Here is a 15,101-nt window from a genome sequence, read left to right on the forward strand (position 1 = left end):
ATCGTATGAAATCAATATACGAACAATGGTTCGCGGAAGGTGTAAACATCATCTGGTCGTATGCCTCTGGCCATCACTTGTTTCGGATATTACTTTATCTCTTCTTTTTCGGTTGTCTCTTACTTACGTCTCATGAAACTTTTAATAAAACGCTAAATATAGCAACGCTTCCCAAACTTCGTATTGGGATATTATAATTATTAGACGTCATTTATATAATTAATATGTATTTGTGAATTTACTTGACCTTGTGGTCGTAATAGCGACTGATTAATAAAATAACACTAATTGAATTAAAAACTCCGATATTTTAACACACTATTTATTTATTTATTACGTATTGTAACTATTTACACAGGAATTTTGTTAATTACAGAGCAAGTTTATTCGATAACAATCGTTGTTTATTCATTAAAAATTAGTCCTTCTTTAGACAGTGTGGTATTCGGTGGTGGATACGTAACATTGTAAGATGGATTTAGAGGATGAAGAGGTCCTATTGCAGTGACACCTAACTTATCTTCATCGTTACCTAGGTAGTAGTGAGTACCATCACCAACCTTTAGTATACGGTTTGTCACCTGAAAGAAAGGCTCTGTTTATTAATTATCTTATAGCTACACATCTATTTTATAAAATAAAACACTTAGACAATATACATATCCAAAATAGATTGTTAAACAAAACATAAGTTAATTCAGTACATAAATATATATAAAAAAGAAAACTGAAATTAAATATTAAACAAACAAATTAATATTTTTAAGAAAAAAACAAAATTGATGCTACGACTATATAAATTCAGTTTTCCCGCTTACTACGTTTCTGTCAAGGAACTGACACGTAGACACAGTAAACTTTTAATGTGTTCTTGAACTTACTACGTACTGTATATACCTACTACAATGCTGATGTCAGCTACTTTAACATATATAATAATTCTACTACTAGAGAAGAACAATATTTTCTTACCATTTCAGGTGAGGCCGTCTTCAGGTCATAAGCTAAGCCCCATTTGGCACATATCTCAATAAATCTCGCTGACAGGTTGATGAAGTTTGTCAGTTCAGCTGCTTTGTAATCCCAAGGGAAGCTATGATGGTAGTTGTGCCAGCCCTCACCAAATGCGAGAAATGACACGAACCAAGACTCCACAGGCTGAATATTTCTGATGGAAAGAGTTTATACATTTTTAAAACCATCACGAATGGAATATTTGGTTTAGATTACTTTTTCCTTTGAACGCAATATATTCCGATCTCGGTGTTTTTATGATTGTAATAAAAAGTATGTCGTAAACCACAGAAAGCGTTTTGCCTATTTTCGTATAATATAAAAACAGAAAATATTTAAAAATGGTTTTGAATGAAAATATTGTAACTTACGAATTAATAATATAAATAACTAATTAACTGTATAGTAATCACAACCCACGTGTTGTATAGAGATAAAGCAATTCAGAAAATATCCATCATCATCACAATTGTCTTCTTTTTGTTATAGAACTTAAAACGATCGGTCGTGGTTAAACAATCTGAATGTAGCTGTATATTATTAGATTACTTTTAACAGCTTTTCTGTGTTACTATTTCAAGTGAAACTGTTTGATGTGAAACATCTATAGCCGCATGTAAAACCCATTTCTGACGTGGCGACGCATGCCGTGGCGACGCATCGCCACGCTATATGATATACAGTCTAAATGCAGTAGTAAATTTCACATTTAAAAATATTTAATGAATATAATGTTTATTCAACAAATAGTCATCGTTATCTGGAAAAAGTCTTAATATTTTATTTTATCATTATGACATGTTTAGTTCCTATCACAATCTGTTCTTTTCTGCATATTACTTTTACAAAATAATTTCGATGTTTCACATCTGCCAGGCGTCCCGTGACAGCTCACATTTTTTTTCTTTTTTTTTCTCTGTCATGTAAAAGTAAATTACAGCCTACACAATAACGATATACAAACTAAGTTTCATACAAAAACGTATGAATATAATATGTTCAGTGTATTATTACGAGAAATAAGTACTTGTCATACGGCCGTGTGCCATACAAATGTGCTGCACTGTTCACAAGCCATGTTCCATTCAGCTGTAGAACGTAGCGACCAAAATAGCAAACCAGTAGGGAGTTTTTAAGTGTCTCCCCCATGTACCACGGTACTATAACTGGTATAAAGACCGCTATCAAAATATATAAATAATAATAATACCTGAAAGAGAAGATATATTATCCACGACAGTTATCAAATAAAGTAAAATATGAGAAAAATCCGTTTTATTTTCCTTTCACGCTCAGTTTTAAGCATTTTCATATAAATACTAATTAAAAGCGCTTTCGTATAAAAAATAAATAAAGTATTTGTTTACTAGTTAATAGTGCTTATTACAGTTCAAAATAATCTTAATCTTAATTTGAATTGTAAATTATTTTAACTGATACACGATCGGTGTATTCTGGCATTATAACTGTTCTAATTCCACCGTTTAACAAAAATAGGTTCTATTTTTCTAATTGACAGAAAGATACATGGTAAAAAAATGAGTGTATTATTAAGAAGCTGGGAATGTTAAATATACTAACTTTTCCTGGAACATAACAATCGGGTCAGCTTTTAGATCGCTCATGTCGATATTTTTACCGAATTCCTTAACGTACGGATGTTTTCTTGCCATTAGCCATCCAACATGAGAGAAGAAGAAACCCCTACTGGCGTTATGAGGGTCTGCGTCCGTGTCAGAATATCTATGGTGAAGACGGTGATCACGCACCCAAATGTATATTGAGTTCTGGAAAGTAATGATTATTTGTATGTACAGCGGGATTTTAGTGCAAGTCTCAACAGATATTTTCCTATGTGCTCAATAAATAATTGTTCTACCCAAATGCAAAAGAGCGGAAAACCTAGTGTATGTTTAAAGTATCAGATTAAGAATCCATTTATGGTAGTCATGACACAAAAAAGTACAACGCACCACAAGGCTGACGAAAGATTTAGATATCTAAGACCAAGATAGATACCGCTTTAGTATTATTACAATGTCATGTACAATTATTATTTTTTATTATTATTTACATAGTGTGGTGTGGTGGAAACAAAAACTAGGCATAGGAAATGATTATTCTAAATTATAATAAAGCATAGCATACCTGTCCAGAACCTGTTTGCATTAGCATGAGAAATAGTTTTAGTGGTGTTTTTGCTTTATAACTTCTGTGGGCAAAGAGCCTGTGAGCCCCAGATGTTATACCTTGTCCGAGGCAGAACATTAAAACTGTAACTGAAAAGAAAAAAATATTAATGAAATAATAATAATTTTGTTATCTACAGACAATCATACCATATGGTTATTATTGTTACAATATTGTTCTAATATATTAGCTTAGTTTTTCAGTCATAAAAATAAAAAGATAAAGTTGATTTTTAATAAAGCTTATCTTAAATCAGGCCACTGGTTAAACAGTACTGCTTACTTAACCTAATATTTCTTTTAATAATAAATTTTAGGTCAGTCACAGCTTTATTCACATTATTATTGTCATTACACTCTTCCATTGTACATGTTGTTTTCTATTGGAAAACACCATCAGAGTTTTGGTTTGCCGACGCCATATTGACGGTTTTCAGAGTTTCGTTTCGAGTTTGAGGGTGGCAGAAAGTGAAACTAAATTTCTATTAACAGTCAAGGCTAGGCAAGTAATGAAACGTCATTTGCCTTTGCATTTGTCATTTGGCCGCTAATTAAACGGAGATGTTTAGTTAAGCGTATAGGCTGTTTTGAACGGCTTCTTAAGCTAGTTGGGACATATATACTAGCTGCCCCAGCGAAATTTGTTTCGCCTAAGATGATTATTTTACTTTAGCTACGTTTTTAGTAGTTACCAACATGAGAAACATTTTGTTACGCTACCCCATAGAGATCGCTTTTCCGGAATAAAAAGGTAAATAAAACTTGACTTGAACAAGTACTAAATAAAACTTATTATTCAAATATTTTTAAGTTGTAAATAGGTACTACATACTTGCAAAGTTTAGTTTTACTTTAGACGCTGAAAACATTAAACATTACATTGTGCTAATGAATAAAGTATTAAAATAATACTTGATTAGGTAAAGTACGACGTCATAGATAATCACATCGTTTTGTGACATTTTATTTTTGTGTTTAATTTTTTTTGTATAATTATGTTAGTTTGAGAATTCATAAACTTACCCCATACAAATGTTTTCCATGTAACAGCACCAGTCAAATATAATTTGAATCCCCATATCCCCAAAAAGTGAAAAATAGCAAAAATAACCACATTCTTCCAGACAATTTCGTGTTTATACGAAAAATCCGTCCCTATATCCTTGCTTGTGATTAGTTGTTTATTTTTTACATTATTAATTTCATCCATTTTGGTCGCGGTAATTAGAATATTTTGTTACTCCCGTGGTTAGCAGGCTATTAACGATCCCAATATAAATTTTGGATCAATTATAAGTAAAAGAATATCGCAATAGGTTGTAGATAAAATGTAGATTTTGTAAATGTTAAAAATGTCTAAATATGGTATGGCTTAGGTGGTGACCTCGCTGAAAAGAGTCCAGCGAAGTTCTACCTTCTCTGGAAACGCTTTAAAAGTACAACCCTTCAACCCTCAGATTTATAAATCTGAGAAGTATTGGTATACTGTTTTCTTAAAGGATCTCGTTTTATATTAAAAGATAAGCCAACAATGTATTTCCCTACCTTACGAGCGAGTGCTAATGCGCACATAGAGAGAAAAGTCTAATGGTATAATGAGGTACTCAGCAGTCTTATTTGACTTAAGAATATTACTAATAATATAATAATAAAAGTGTTTTTTTATCCACGTGTTATAAACAGACATTTAACAAAAATAGATGTAAATTTACCACTCTTAAATGCGGCCCCTCTCCGCGGCAAGGCGTCATTCAACAATTTTCCACCTATTTTAGTACACTTTTGCCATCGTCATCCAATTTTATTCTATTGGTCTGTCCTTGTTCGTTTGGACCAGATCATTCGGCTACTGTTTTTGGCCATCTGTCATCTATAGTATACCAGTACTGTTTGACCCGCTTCGAAGCTTCTACTTTTCCAGCATCATCTTCCATTCGGATACAATCGCGGTTTATCCCAATAAGATTGTATTGTTCTGGCTATATTGTATTAGTCGTACGTTTGCTTATTTAGCAGTAACATGAAAGATGAAAATCAATTAAAATACATATTATGAAGCAAAGCGTAACTTTTGAACTATATTGTATGCAAATTTCTTTGTGCACTATGTATTGACGCTAATGAGTGTCAACATGTGATACAAATGTTGACGCATTGTATTAGGTCCTTACATGTAGTAGGGGAGCCCAAGAGGGGATTTCGGGATTTACTCAAGCGCGGCAGATTAATATACAGGGGGATACCTTGTACCCGGTTAAGTACCTCTACCAAATATGAGGCCCATATATAAGGCCGCCCGTGAAGGATACAGGATCAGATTAGTAAAAAAAATTGATCATCAGACATTCTCGAGCGCGTCAGATTAAGGTAGTGTGAGTTAATCACATCCTAAAAAGTGTATATTCCACTAATCTGACAATTTGAGAGTGACGTAAAGAGAGGGGAGGGCAGAAAGTTGTAAAAAAACGTCATCTTGACATTCTCGAGCATAGTTAATTTTTTTTTTATTTTGATTGAAATAATTCAAGAATATTGAAAAATATATAATCTGACGATTTCCGCAAGCCGAAATAACAAAATTTCGTCGATAAAGTTCGTGCGATAAACGCGTGCAGCTGCGTGATGCCTACATTTCCTTCTCCGCGTTTCCCTCAAAATTAGATTTCATGTGAATTTGAACCGATGGGGACCGATAGATTTTGAGAAATTTTGAAAAATCTAAAAAAATAACAATTTGTTTTTTTGAAAGTGTTTTTTTGCAATAACTTTTAAACGGCTTTATCCATCGACTTCAAAAAACTAATCAATCTTTAAGCTTGAAAAACGACGTCGATCGCCACCAAACTGGTTATAATCGGTTGATTCGTTCGAGAGATATCGTGAACGAAAGAAAACCGAAAAAAGTGTTTCTATCACATAACTTCGACATTTCATATCGGATTATCGTTTTTGATAAAATTAAATAATTAGAGCTTAAAAATGCGTCGATCGCCGTCAACCGCGGGAAAATTGCTTGATCCATTCAAAAGTTATTGGGGTTTGAAAATTTCAAAAATAGTGCTCTATGAAACTTCTATCAGACTTTCGAGCTGGGAGAACTCAAACGCATAGAAATATTATTTCTTTGAACTCAGCGAGCTCATAAGTACAATTTTAAGCGCCCAGGAATGGAATTGCAGGGATGGCCTTTAGGGTGAACCGTTTTTCTAATATTTTTTTTGTCAGATCAGGCAAATCCCTCTAGATAATCTGACGATTATCTAGAGGGATTTGCCTGATCTGACAAAAAAAATATTAGAAAAACGGTTCACCCTAAAGGTTTACGTTTAGAATATAAATCTGAACCATATATATCTTAATCTGACGCGCTCGAGTATTTCAAAATGGCGATTTTTTTTTGCACATTATAATAATGGCTGCGAGTTTGCGTCAGATCGAAATCGTCAGATTATTGAATGAGAGCTTTTTTTTTGGTGCACTTAACACCCCCTTAGAAAACCTGACGCGCTCGATTAAATTTTTTTTTTCATTTTTAACCCTTACGTACAACCACCCCCATCATGCAAATGATCAGATTAACATACGTACATTATTAAAAATACGTAGGACATTGATGCTATCAATATCTGACGCGCTCGAGTATGTCCATGCAACAGTTTTTTTTACATATTTATCTATAGCCGCTCTCCCCACCGATGAAAAGGTATATATCATATAACATTTTTTTCTTCTTATCATCTAAGCTTTGCAACCCAATAGGTCTCCACGACGCTCGAGTAAATCCCCATTTAGCATCGTGGGCTCCCCTACCAATGTGAAATTAGCGCAGAAGTGGGACCAAAACTATATTTTTTAATGGAATATATTCAATTATATGTAATTAATCTGAGTATGAACCATTACTATTTATGTATTATAGCCATCTTATTGGTATTTCATTGCTCCCTTTACGAATAAACACTAGGACAGGAATTAGTAAAATCTTTGAGGTCAGTTTCGACTGCCCCATCAATTTAGAATTTTTTACTTTAAATTAATTCAAATTTCGAAAAAAAAAATTTTTTTGGAGCAAGGTCGGGGTTTACCGTGAAATTTTTCGACATTCCAATGAAAGTTCCACTAAATTGATAGCAGTCTGTTGTATAGAGTGTGCTCTAGCTTTGTCGTGAAGCAGCAGTGGCCTAGAGCGATTGACCAGCCTTGATTATTTAGCTGTAACGACAGATGGCTATCACAATCCATCCATTGTTTATTGGCACATTTTTATCAATATTTGGATTAGGATGTTTATCTCAGATGGATTGAGATATGATACTGGGTTTGGGCGTAAGGAACTAAAGATTGTTTTCAAAGATATTTTTGCAAAATTTTTTTAGAAAAAAATAATAAAATAATCTATTTCAATAGAAAATTTATGTTCAGATTTTAGACAAGTAACTTAATAATGGATAATTCCAGAATGTAAAAAAACTGTGATTATACAATAAAATTTAATTTAGGTTTTAATTAAAAAGTTTTTTATTGCTAGAAAATCTCTAGTTCATTTTATGAATATGACGTTTACGCCACACTTCGTAAATTTTATATTTTGTACTTGTATAAAATGAGGTTTTATATTATTTTCTACATTTATTCGCTTCTTAACATAGTAAGTAGCGTGATAAATACAGGCACAGTGAATTGTTTTATCTAGCTAGTTGATTAACGAAAGCGATTTATTTTCAGATTACAGCAAAAAAAACGAATCACCATTCTTGTGGTAATAACAAACATTTTCCATATTATTATTAGTTAACATCCTACTAATTCTTGGCATCAATATGTATGAACGCATAAATAGCCATGATTTTTTTAATTGATTTAAAATCTGTAGGTATCATAAACCAATCATTATTGGCTTTTACACAGTACGTAACTTGACTTGTATTGTCCTATTTATTTTTAAAAACCGATATACATGTGATATATAATATTTTGTACGGATAAGTATATAGAAAGTGAGTTATACACGTTCCTATAAAAAATCTGTGCATACAAGCAAATTCTTATAGATTTCGTAGGTTGAAAATCTTGACTATAAATTATAGAATGTGGGATTGCTGGTAAAAATCGTCGAATAGTAGGCGGAACGACGGTTCAGCCCCATCAGTATCCTTGGCTGGTGTCACTTATGCTTGGCCCAAAGCTTCATTGCGGTGGAGCCATTATAACAGACCAGCACATCCTGACCGCTGGACATTGTATAACATTTGGGTACGTGTTTCACGTCTTGTCTTAGTTTTAATAAACAATCACTTTACTTATAGTGTTTGTCTTTACCTTTCAAACACAAGTTTCTAAATATATTGCTAAAACACCTTCTCACATTCGGCTCAGGAATGACTGCATGAACTTACGCTGAAGTAAGTGAGTGCAGAAACTTATGCCTCAGTTTGTGAGCGCATAAACCTACGCTTGAGTTAGTGAGTGTATGAACCTATGACTGATTTAGTCGGTACGGTCGGTACTCTGACATACAGTTATGTCGGTACGTGCATAACTGTATGTCACAGTGTGGGAAACTACATCTGAGTTAATGCAAGCATGAATCAACGTCTGAGTTAGTAAGTGAATGACTGTACGCCAGAGTTAGTGAGTGTTTGAACCTACAACTGAGTAAGTGCATGAAACCACGCCTGACTTTGTGACATAGCGAAAAATATTTCACTCAATAATTAGCCGTCACTTATCACTCATCTCGGTTATTTTACAGTGTGAGCTTCAAAGACCTGACAGTAAACGTTGGTATGCATGACCGTTTAGGGTCGTCATTTACTGTGGTGCGGCTAAAACATGGGGTGAAGCACCACGCCTTTACTTCGAATGCCGTTCGGGATATAAACGATATTGCTGTTCTGACTTTGGATAGAAAACTGAACTTTTCCGACACAGTACGACCCATCTGTCTACCCGATGAGAGTAAGTAGGTAATATATAATACGGACACAATCTTAAAAACAACAGACACAAGATGTAGATGGGTAGAAAAGATCAATGCACAATTATTTTTATATGGAGATAAACTTAACAGATTTTGTACGATTCACCAAAAGGAAATGTGAAAATCTTGAAGAAAGTTTAAAGCATTATGGTTTTATATAAATTGACTGAAATAATGCATATTCTGGAATTCGTAAGCGATCATATACCCTCATGAACAACTTCAAAGCATAATGGTACCGTGTTAATGGTATTTCACCTTAATATCAAACATTAATAAGTGTAAGTTAATTAAGTAACAAAAAGTAAGACTAATAATAATAATATTTAAAATAATAGCTTTTTTATTTAATGCATTTTACAGTATCAACAGACTAAATCATATACACACGCGATACACACACGGTGCAAGTTTTAATAATAATAAATAAATCAAATTACGATTACAAAGATTTTTTTTAGATATGGATTTTCGAGACACGTTTTTAACTGTAGCTGGCTGGGGAAAGACTAGGCAAGGAGCCCTGACTTCCTCCCGATACTTATTGGAGACCAGGGTTAAGTTAGTGGATATGCGGACTTGTAGTAAGGCAACAATTTATAAAGATAATCTTGTAAGTGACACTATGGTTTGTGCTTACAATATTGGAAAAGATGCATGCCAAGTGAGTATCATATCTAAATACGAGAACTATTACAAGTACTAAATTTATATTAAAATTGTAACATGAAACGCCACCAGGGTTAAGGCAGTTCTGACATTACATTTAGCTGAACAATATAACAAAAATGTGTGTTGAAAGCTATTTTTTTTAATACTAGGCATAAGAGAGATTCATGTTTTGTAGGGAGACAGCGGAGGCCCGTTGTTTGCAACACACAATAAAACCCGAAACAAGAAGTGGTACCAAGTTGGTAAGTAATAATTAATAAGCTTTATTTGAATTTTGTTGAGCAAAAAGCTAACACGCCTAGTGGCTTCAGCGTGCGACTCACATACCTGAGGTCGTAGGTTCGATCCCGGGCTGTGCACCAATGGACTTTCTTTCTATGTGCGCATTTAACATTTGCTCGAACGGTGAAGGAAAACATCGTGACGAAACCGACATTTTTAAGACGACGACGTGTGTCAGGCACTGGAGGCTGATCACCTACTTGCCTATTAGATCTAAAAATGTTCATGAAACAGATTCAAAAATATGAGGCCAAAACCTAATAGATTGTAGCGCCACTGATTTTTTTTTTAATTTTGCATAACTTAATCAACAATGATTTTAGGTATAGTTTCATGGGGAATCGACTGCGCAAAGAAAGATTATCCAGGTGTTTACACTGTCGTCTCTAAATACGTGTCATGGATAAGACAACAAACTAAAAATGGGACCTATTGTATATAGTTACAGTAAGAATATTTGATAAAGCCAAGACTTCAATGAACCTAATGGACGAATTATACAAAAGAAGACTTAAAAAAAATTAAATACCTTATTCAGATTTGGTTATTTGTCGTAAGATATCGAAGATTGATTTTAGAATGAGTTAAAAAAAACCACCTAATGTATACATATTATAGGTATATATAAATTCCTGGGTCGAAGCAATATCTTTTAATCAACAATACAATTCGGTTAAGTTTCGGTTGTAACAGATGATTTACGCTCATTGTAATTCGTTCTCGTTAATCCATTTAATTTTCATTAATTACCTAGAGTTCGATAACTTCCATTATAATTTGAATAATATTTATTTGTGCAAATTTAACTTGAATCTTTGTAATCGTTGTTCGTAGCGCACCGTGAAATAGTACGATAAGAAAATTGTAGAATATTTTATGTTAAGCATATAATTGGAATAAAAAGCCATAAAATGTTGTTGTTTGATTCGAGTGATTTAGATGTGTAATAATTACCAAATTTTATAAATGTCTTGCCTACATAGTAAAGGTTTTAGACATATGCAGTAAATTTTACAAACCGCAGCGTATTAAATCTACAAGGACATTATCGCGTGCATAATTCCTCGTTCTATGTTTAAAGCGTTTAGTGAGTAGAAATCAGTACTGGCTGTGTCACCAATTAGAAAACATTATTAACATAAGACAATGTTGTGTTTTGTCCTCGTGATTGCTCAGGTCTGTAGTCGCAAATTATATCATTTGTTGGATTTTTAATTATATTCAGGAATTTATTTTCCTGTGTTTAGGTGGTGCAAATCATCGGTTCGGATTGTCGTAAGTTTAGAAATGTAATAACTGTAACATCGACAAAAGTATTTTTTTAACGTTATACATATTTTTATATTTTATTTTATATATATATTTATATGAAAGAGTTTATATGACATACACGCGACATATAGGATCTACAACTAAAATATGGAAACACAGGTCAGGTTTTGTTAATACCAAACTTAGTTCTAATTAACTAAAGTACTGTAATAAGGTTTAACAAAATTAAGATTTAAGATTAATAAGGTTTCTGTTCAACAAATAGTCTTCTTGAGCTAAGAATCTATATATTAAATGCACATCATATCTTATCATGACGCAACCGAACAGCCGTACTCGAGAGAATTTAAATTAATATATTTAACATCTAATAAAACAAAAAGACTAGTGGCCTGAAATTTTGAAATGTCCACCGTGCTATTTGCCTATTAAAAAAACAAATGAGAATATATAAAACCTGTGCCTGACAGGCCGTCAGCTATTCGGGTTTAAGGCATGCCAGTACATGTCATGCGTGACACATTAACGCCATTCAATTGTTTATGACGCTGAGCTAATCATTCTCATTTTTTACATAACGGGGCTTTTACAATTTTTGTGCCGAAAGGCCCAGGTGTGATTCAAAGTATTTGTTAGATTGTGGGAGACCATCGGATACCATAGTATCAATGAGGATTGTTGGGGGTAGACGAGCAGAGCCACATTCATTTCCATGGACAGTTGCGATCCTTAAAAACGAGAGAATGCATTGCGGTGGAGCGATGATAACTGACAGACATATTCTGAGTGCAGGACACTGTTTTAAATGGTAAGAAAATCACCTTATTATACGCTACGGTAAAAAGCAGCATTAAATTTCTTGTTAATTATATACACCAAGTATTTAAGTAAACTTTGTCGCATTATTTATAAGTCTTAAAATAGTACAGGTATATAAATGAATAGAAATACGATAGCATTTCTCTATTTGAACGTGAACCTTAACCTTCGCCGAAATACATTGAGCAATCTAGAATACTAATTCTTGCATAATTCTTTTACATTAATTTTTGTTTTAATTTAAGTACGCTTTGAAATTTTAGGGATAATATTCAAGATATGATGGCATTGATTGGTCTGGATAACTTGGACTATTTAGCCGAGGTGGAGAAAAGGAATATATCTAGTGTGAAAATACACGAGCGTTTTACGTCCACTGCGGTTCGCGATGAAAACGATATCGCTGTTGCTACTTTAAATACACCAGTGGATTTTAGTGATAACATTGTGCCTATATGCCTTCCGAAACCAGGTAAATGCGATTAAATCCAACCATGTTGAATAAAAAACTCTTCTAGAAGAAAATTAAAGAACTATATCCAACGTAGTGTCGTTTCCACATTGTCTTCTTTTCTTTTACCATAAACTTAACGATCATTTGGCGTTACTTCTCCGATTTAATCCGTCATAAATTTTTCCAGGCCAAGATTTTTCCAATAGGGTAGGCACAATAGTTGGTTGGGGTCGGGTTGGCGTTGAGAAGACCTCTTCAAAGGTTCTCTTAAAGGCGAGCCTACGAATATTGACAGATGAAGAGTGCATCAAGTCGAAACTGTCACAGCATCTAAAGCCGACCATGATGTGTGCATTCTCGAAGGGAAAAGATGGCTGTCAGGTATTTTCTGTTATTTTTAAGCAGTTTATTATTTAATCCGAGCCAACGATCAAGTATGCAATGTGCAATAATTGGAAATTATTATTATAACCCAGTGTAATCTTGTTGATTTAAATTAAATGATTGTTTATGTCGTTTTTTTCTTATCGCCATTTTGCATGGAAATGAACACACTTTTAATTAGTTTATGTGATATTGTTGTAAGAAAAAAAGTAGAAAAAATTATGTTTTTTTTTCCACGTTTTATTTATTATGCTAAGAAGTATATTCATGATCAGATTAAAAACAAATACTAAGTGCGATATAAATTTCGCCGATCCATCCCGATTAACGTAGAGTTTGTCTCTCAATCTTTAAATGAACGTGTAAGATCTTTGTAGGACGGATGAAATCATTGTTAGTTATCCTACCTTTGTCTTACTGTTAAAAAAAGGAATATATTTAATTTATTACGAGCGCTAGGTACAATAGTTGGATCTAGACTAATGAACATGAAAAATATTACAAACGAATCAAACGGTTATGACTACTACACACCAGTACAATATTAATGTATGAGTGAATAGTCACTACAAACGTATGTTGTCCAAAACTAAAAATGTACGTTGGTTTTAAATAATTTTACTGACACATTATATTTTGATTGCAGGGTGATAGTGGAGGCCCTCTATTGGTGTTTGAACCAGATGGACATTACGTTCAAGCAGGTATTTATTTGCGACGAAACGTGTAACTACTACTAACTTACTAAATAAATTATGATACAGTTTCAGCCATAACGATTCTTTATCTGCACATAGGCGGATAACAACTTGCGCTTATTTTACCCAGTTTTGTGATTGAAGTGGGGATCATAAATGTAATTGATTACAGAATTCCAAGAGCAATAAACCAATAATAATCGAGAACAATAATTAGAAAGATCCAAATATAAATTAATTTCAATAAAAATAACCATTTCAACTATTTTTTAGGAGTAGTATCATGGGGTATCGGATGTGCTGATTCAAGGTATCCAGGTAAGTGAGCGATTTCTTATTATTTGTCTATTGCCAAAATCACGTGTGCAAAAAAACTACAAACTAAACTCAATACTGCGACGTATTTCTTTCATTATAAGGTCATACTTTCATAATCATATGATGAAATAAGATTGTACGTAACTTAGACACGGGTAGATATTGGTTGTTCATTTAGCAGGAGAAATTAAAAAAAAAACAAAATTTGTAAATTTTACCTATATGTTTAAGAATTATATCTTAGTTAATATTGGTATATTCGGCCATTATTCTTTTTGTTTCACCTTGAAATACTTAGACAAGATAACCGTTTTATTATTGTAGACACCATTTACAAAGTTAATAAGCGTGATGTAGGTCTTTATTGATTTTCTTATTTTTCTGTTTCAGGCGTTTACACAAAAGTTAGTAACTACATAGATTGGGTCAAACGACATTCTTCCAGTGGCGAGACATGCGACGAATAAAATAATTATGTGTTTCCGCTACATGTATTTGAATTATTTATATTGTTTCTTTTTAATTAATTGAATTATACCACTTGTGATTATTAAAATAAATACGATTGCTTGTTTGTATACAAATTTTCAAGTTTCAATTTCAACGTAGCTTTCACACGAGTTGGCAGCTGACATATTTAAAACAACTTTTAAATGTAGCATTAATTGAAGCACCAAAAAAATTTGATATCTGCCGTGTAAATATATATTTGTATTTCACATTCACTATTAACAGATTAATATATAATAATTATCGTATACGAATAGCGCCAATAATAAATTTAAATTATTAATTATATTTTTCGGTGTAGGGTAGTACGTAGTAATAAGTAATCAGTCTTATTTTCCGAATGGATTTAGGACATTTACACCTGATCAAGCAAGCAAGGCTTCATATTGTTGATAGTAATATTTGTGAGTGTGGAGAAGATATTGGAGAGCTCAACCATATTTTCTTTTCTTATTCCTAATATAACCGCACCTCCTTTCTGAATTCCTTACAATAACTATATCAATCTT

General features: G+C 33.0%; 2 protein-coding genes across 2 annotated transcripts; one reads left to right on the forward strand and one right to left on the reverse strand.

Moving 5' to 3' along the window:
- Positions 1-382: 382 nt before the first annotated feature.
- On the reverse strand, positions 383-4,464 carry LOC110992134 ((11Z)-hexadec-11-enoyl-CoA conjugase-like). Its single transcript, XM_022257824.2, has 6 exons — positions 4,227-4,464; positions 3,163-3,293; positions 2,596-2,801; positions 2,042-2,224; positions 973-1,168; positions 383-581 (listed from the first exon to the last, which is right to left on the reverse strand). Exons 1-6 carry the CDS (start codon positions 4,411-4,413, stop codon positions 405-407), a joined length of 1,080 nt encoding a protein of 359 aa, XP_022113516.2. The 5' UTR covers positions 4,414-4,464; the 3' UTR covers positions 383-404.
- Positions 4,465-8,312: 3,848 nt separating this feature from the next.
- On the forward strand, positions 8,313-14,592 carry LOC110992137 (serine protease 42). The gene is made up of 11 exons (XM_022257829.2): positions 8,313-8,456; positions 8,956-9,161; positions 9,645-9,847; positions 10,031-10,097; positions 10,461-10,505; positions 12,046-12,217; positions 12,492-12,700; positions 12,870-13,063; positions 13,713-13,770; positions 14,038-14,082; positions 14,473-14,592. Exons 1-11 carry the CDS (start codon positions 8,374-8,376, stop codon positions 14,547-14,549), a joined length of 1,359 nt encoding a protein of 452 aa, XP_022113521.2. The 5' UTR covers positions 8,313-8,373; the 3' UTR covers positions 14,550-14,592.
- Positions 14,593-15,101: the final 509 nt, after the last annotated feature.

Source organism: Pieris rapae, chromosome 8 (genome assembly GCF_905147795.1).
Source record: "Pieris rapae chromosome 8, ilPieRapa1.1, whole genome shotgun sequence".
Lineage (NCBI taxonomy): Eukaryota > Metazoa > Arthropoda > Insecta > Lepidoptera > Pieridae > Pieris > Pieris rapae.

Excerpts from the sequence above, each read along its gene's own strand:
- LOC110992137 (XM_022257829.2), top strand. The coding sequence starts at position 8,374 with ATGCTTGGCCCAAAGCTTCATTGCGGTGGAGCCATTATAACAGACCAG. Across the intron at positions 9,162-9,644 it reads CATCTGTCTACCCGATGAGA|ATATGGATTTTCGAGACACG; the intron begins GTAAGTAGGTAA and ends GATTTTTTTTAG. Across the intron at positions 13,771-14,037 it reads TGGACATTACGTTCAAGCAG|GAGTAGTATCATGGGGTATC; the intron begins GTATTTATTTGC and ends ACTATTTTTTAG.
- LOC110992134 (XM_022257824.2), bottom strand. The coding sequence starts at position 4,413 with ATGGATGAAATTAATAATGTAAAAAATAAACAACTAATCACAAGCAAG. Across the intron at positions 2,802-3,162 it reads TGCAAACAGGTTCTGGACAG|AACTCAATATACATTTGGGT; the intron begins GTATGCTATGCT and ends ATTACTTTCCAG. Across the intron at positions 1,169-2,041 it reads GGCACACGGCCGTATGACAA|AAATATTCAGCCTGTGGAGT; the intron begins GTACTTATTTCT and ends TCTTTCCATCAG.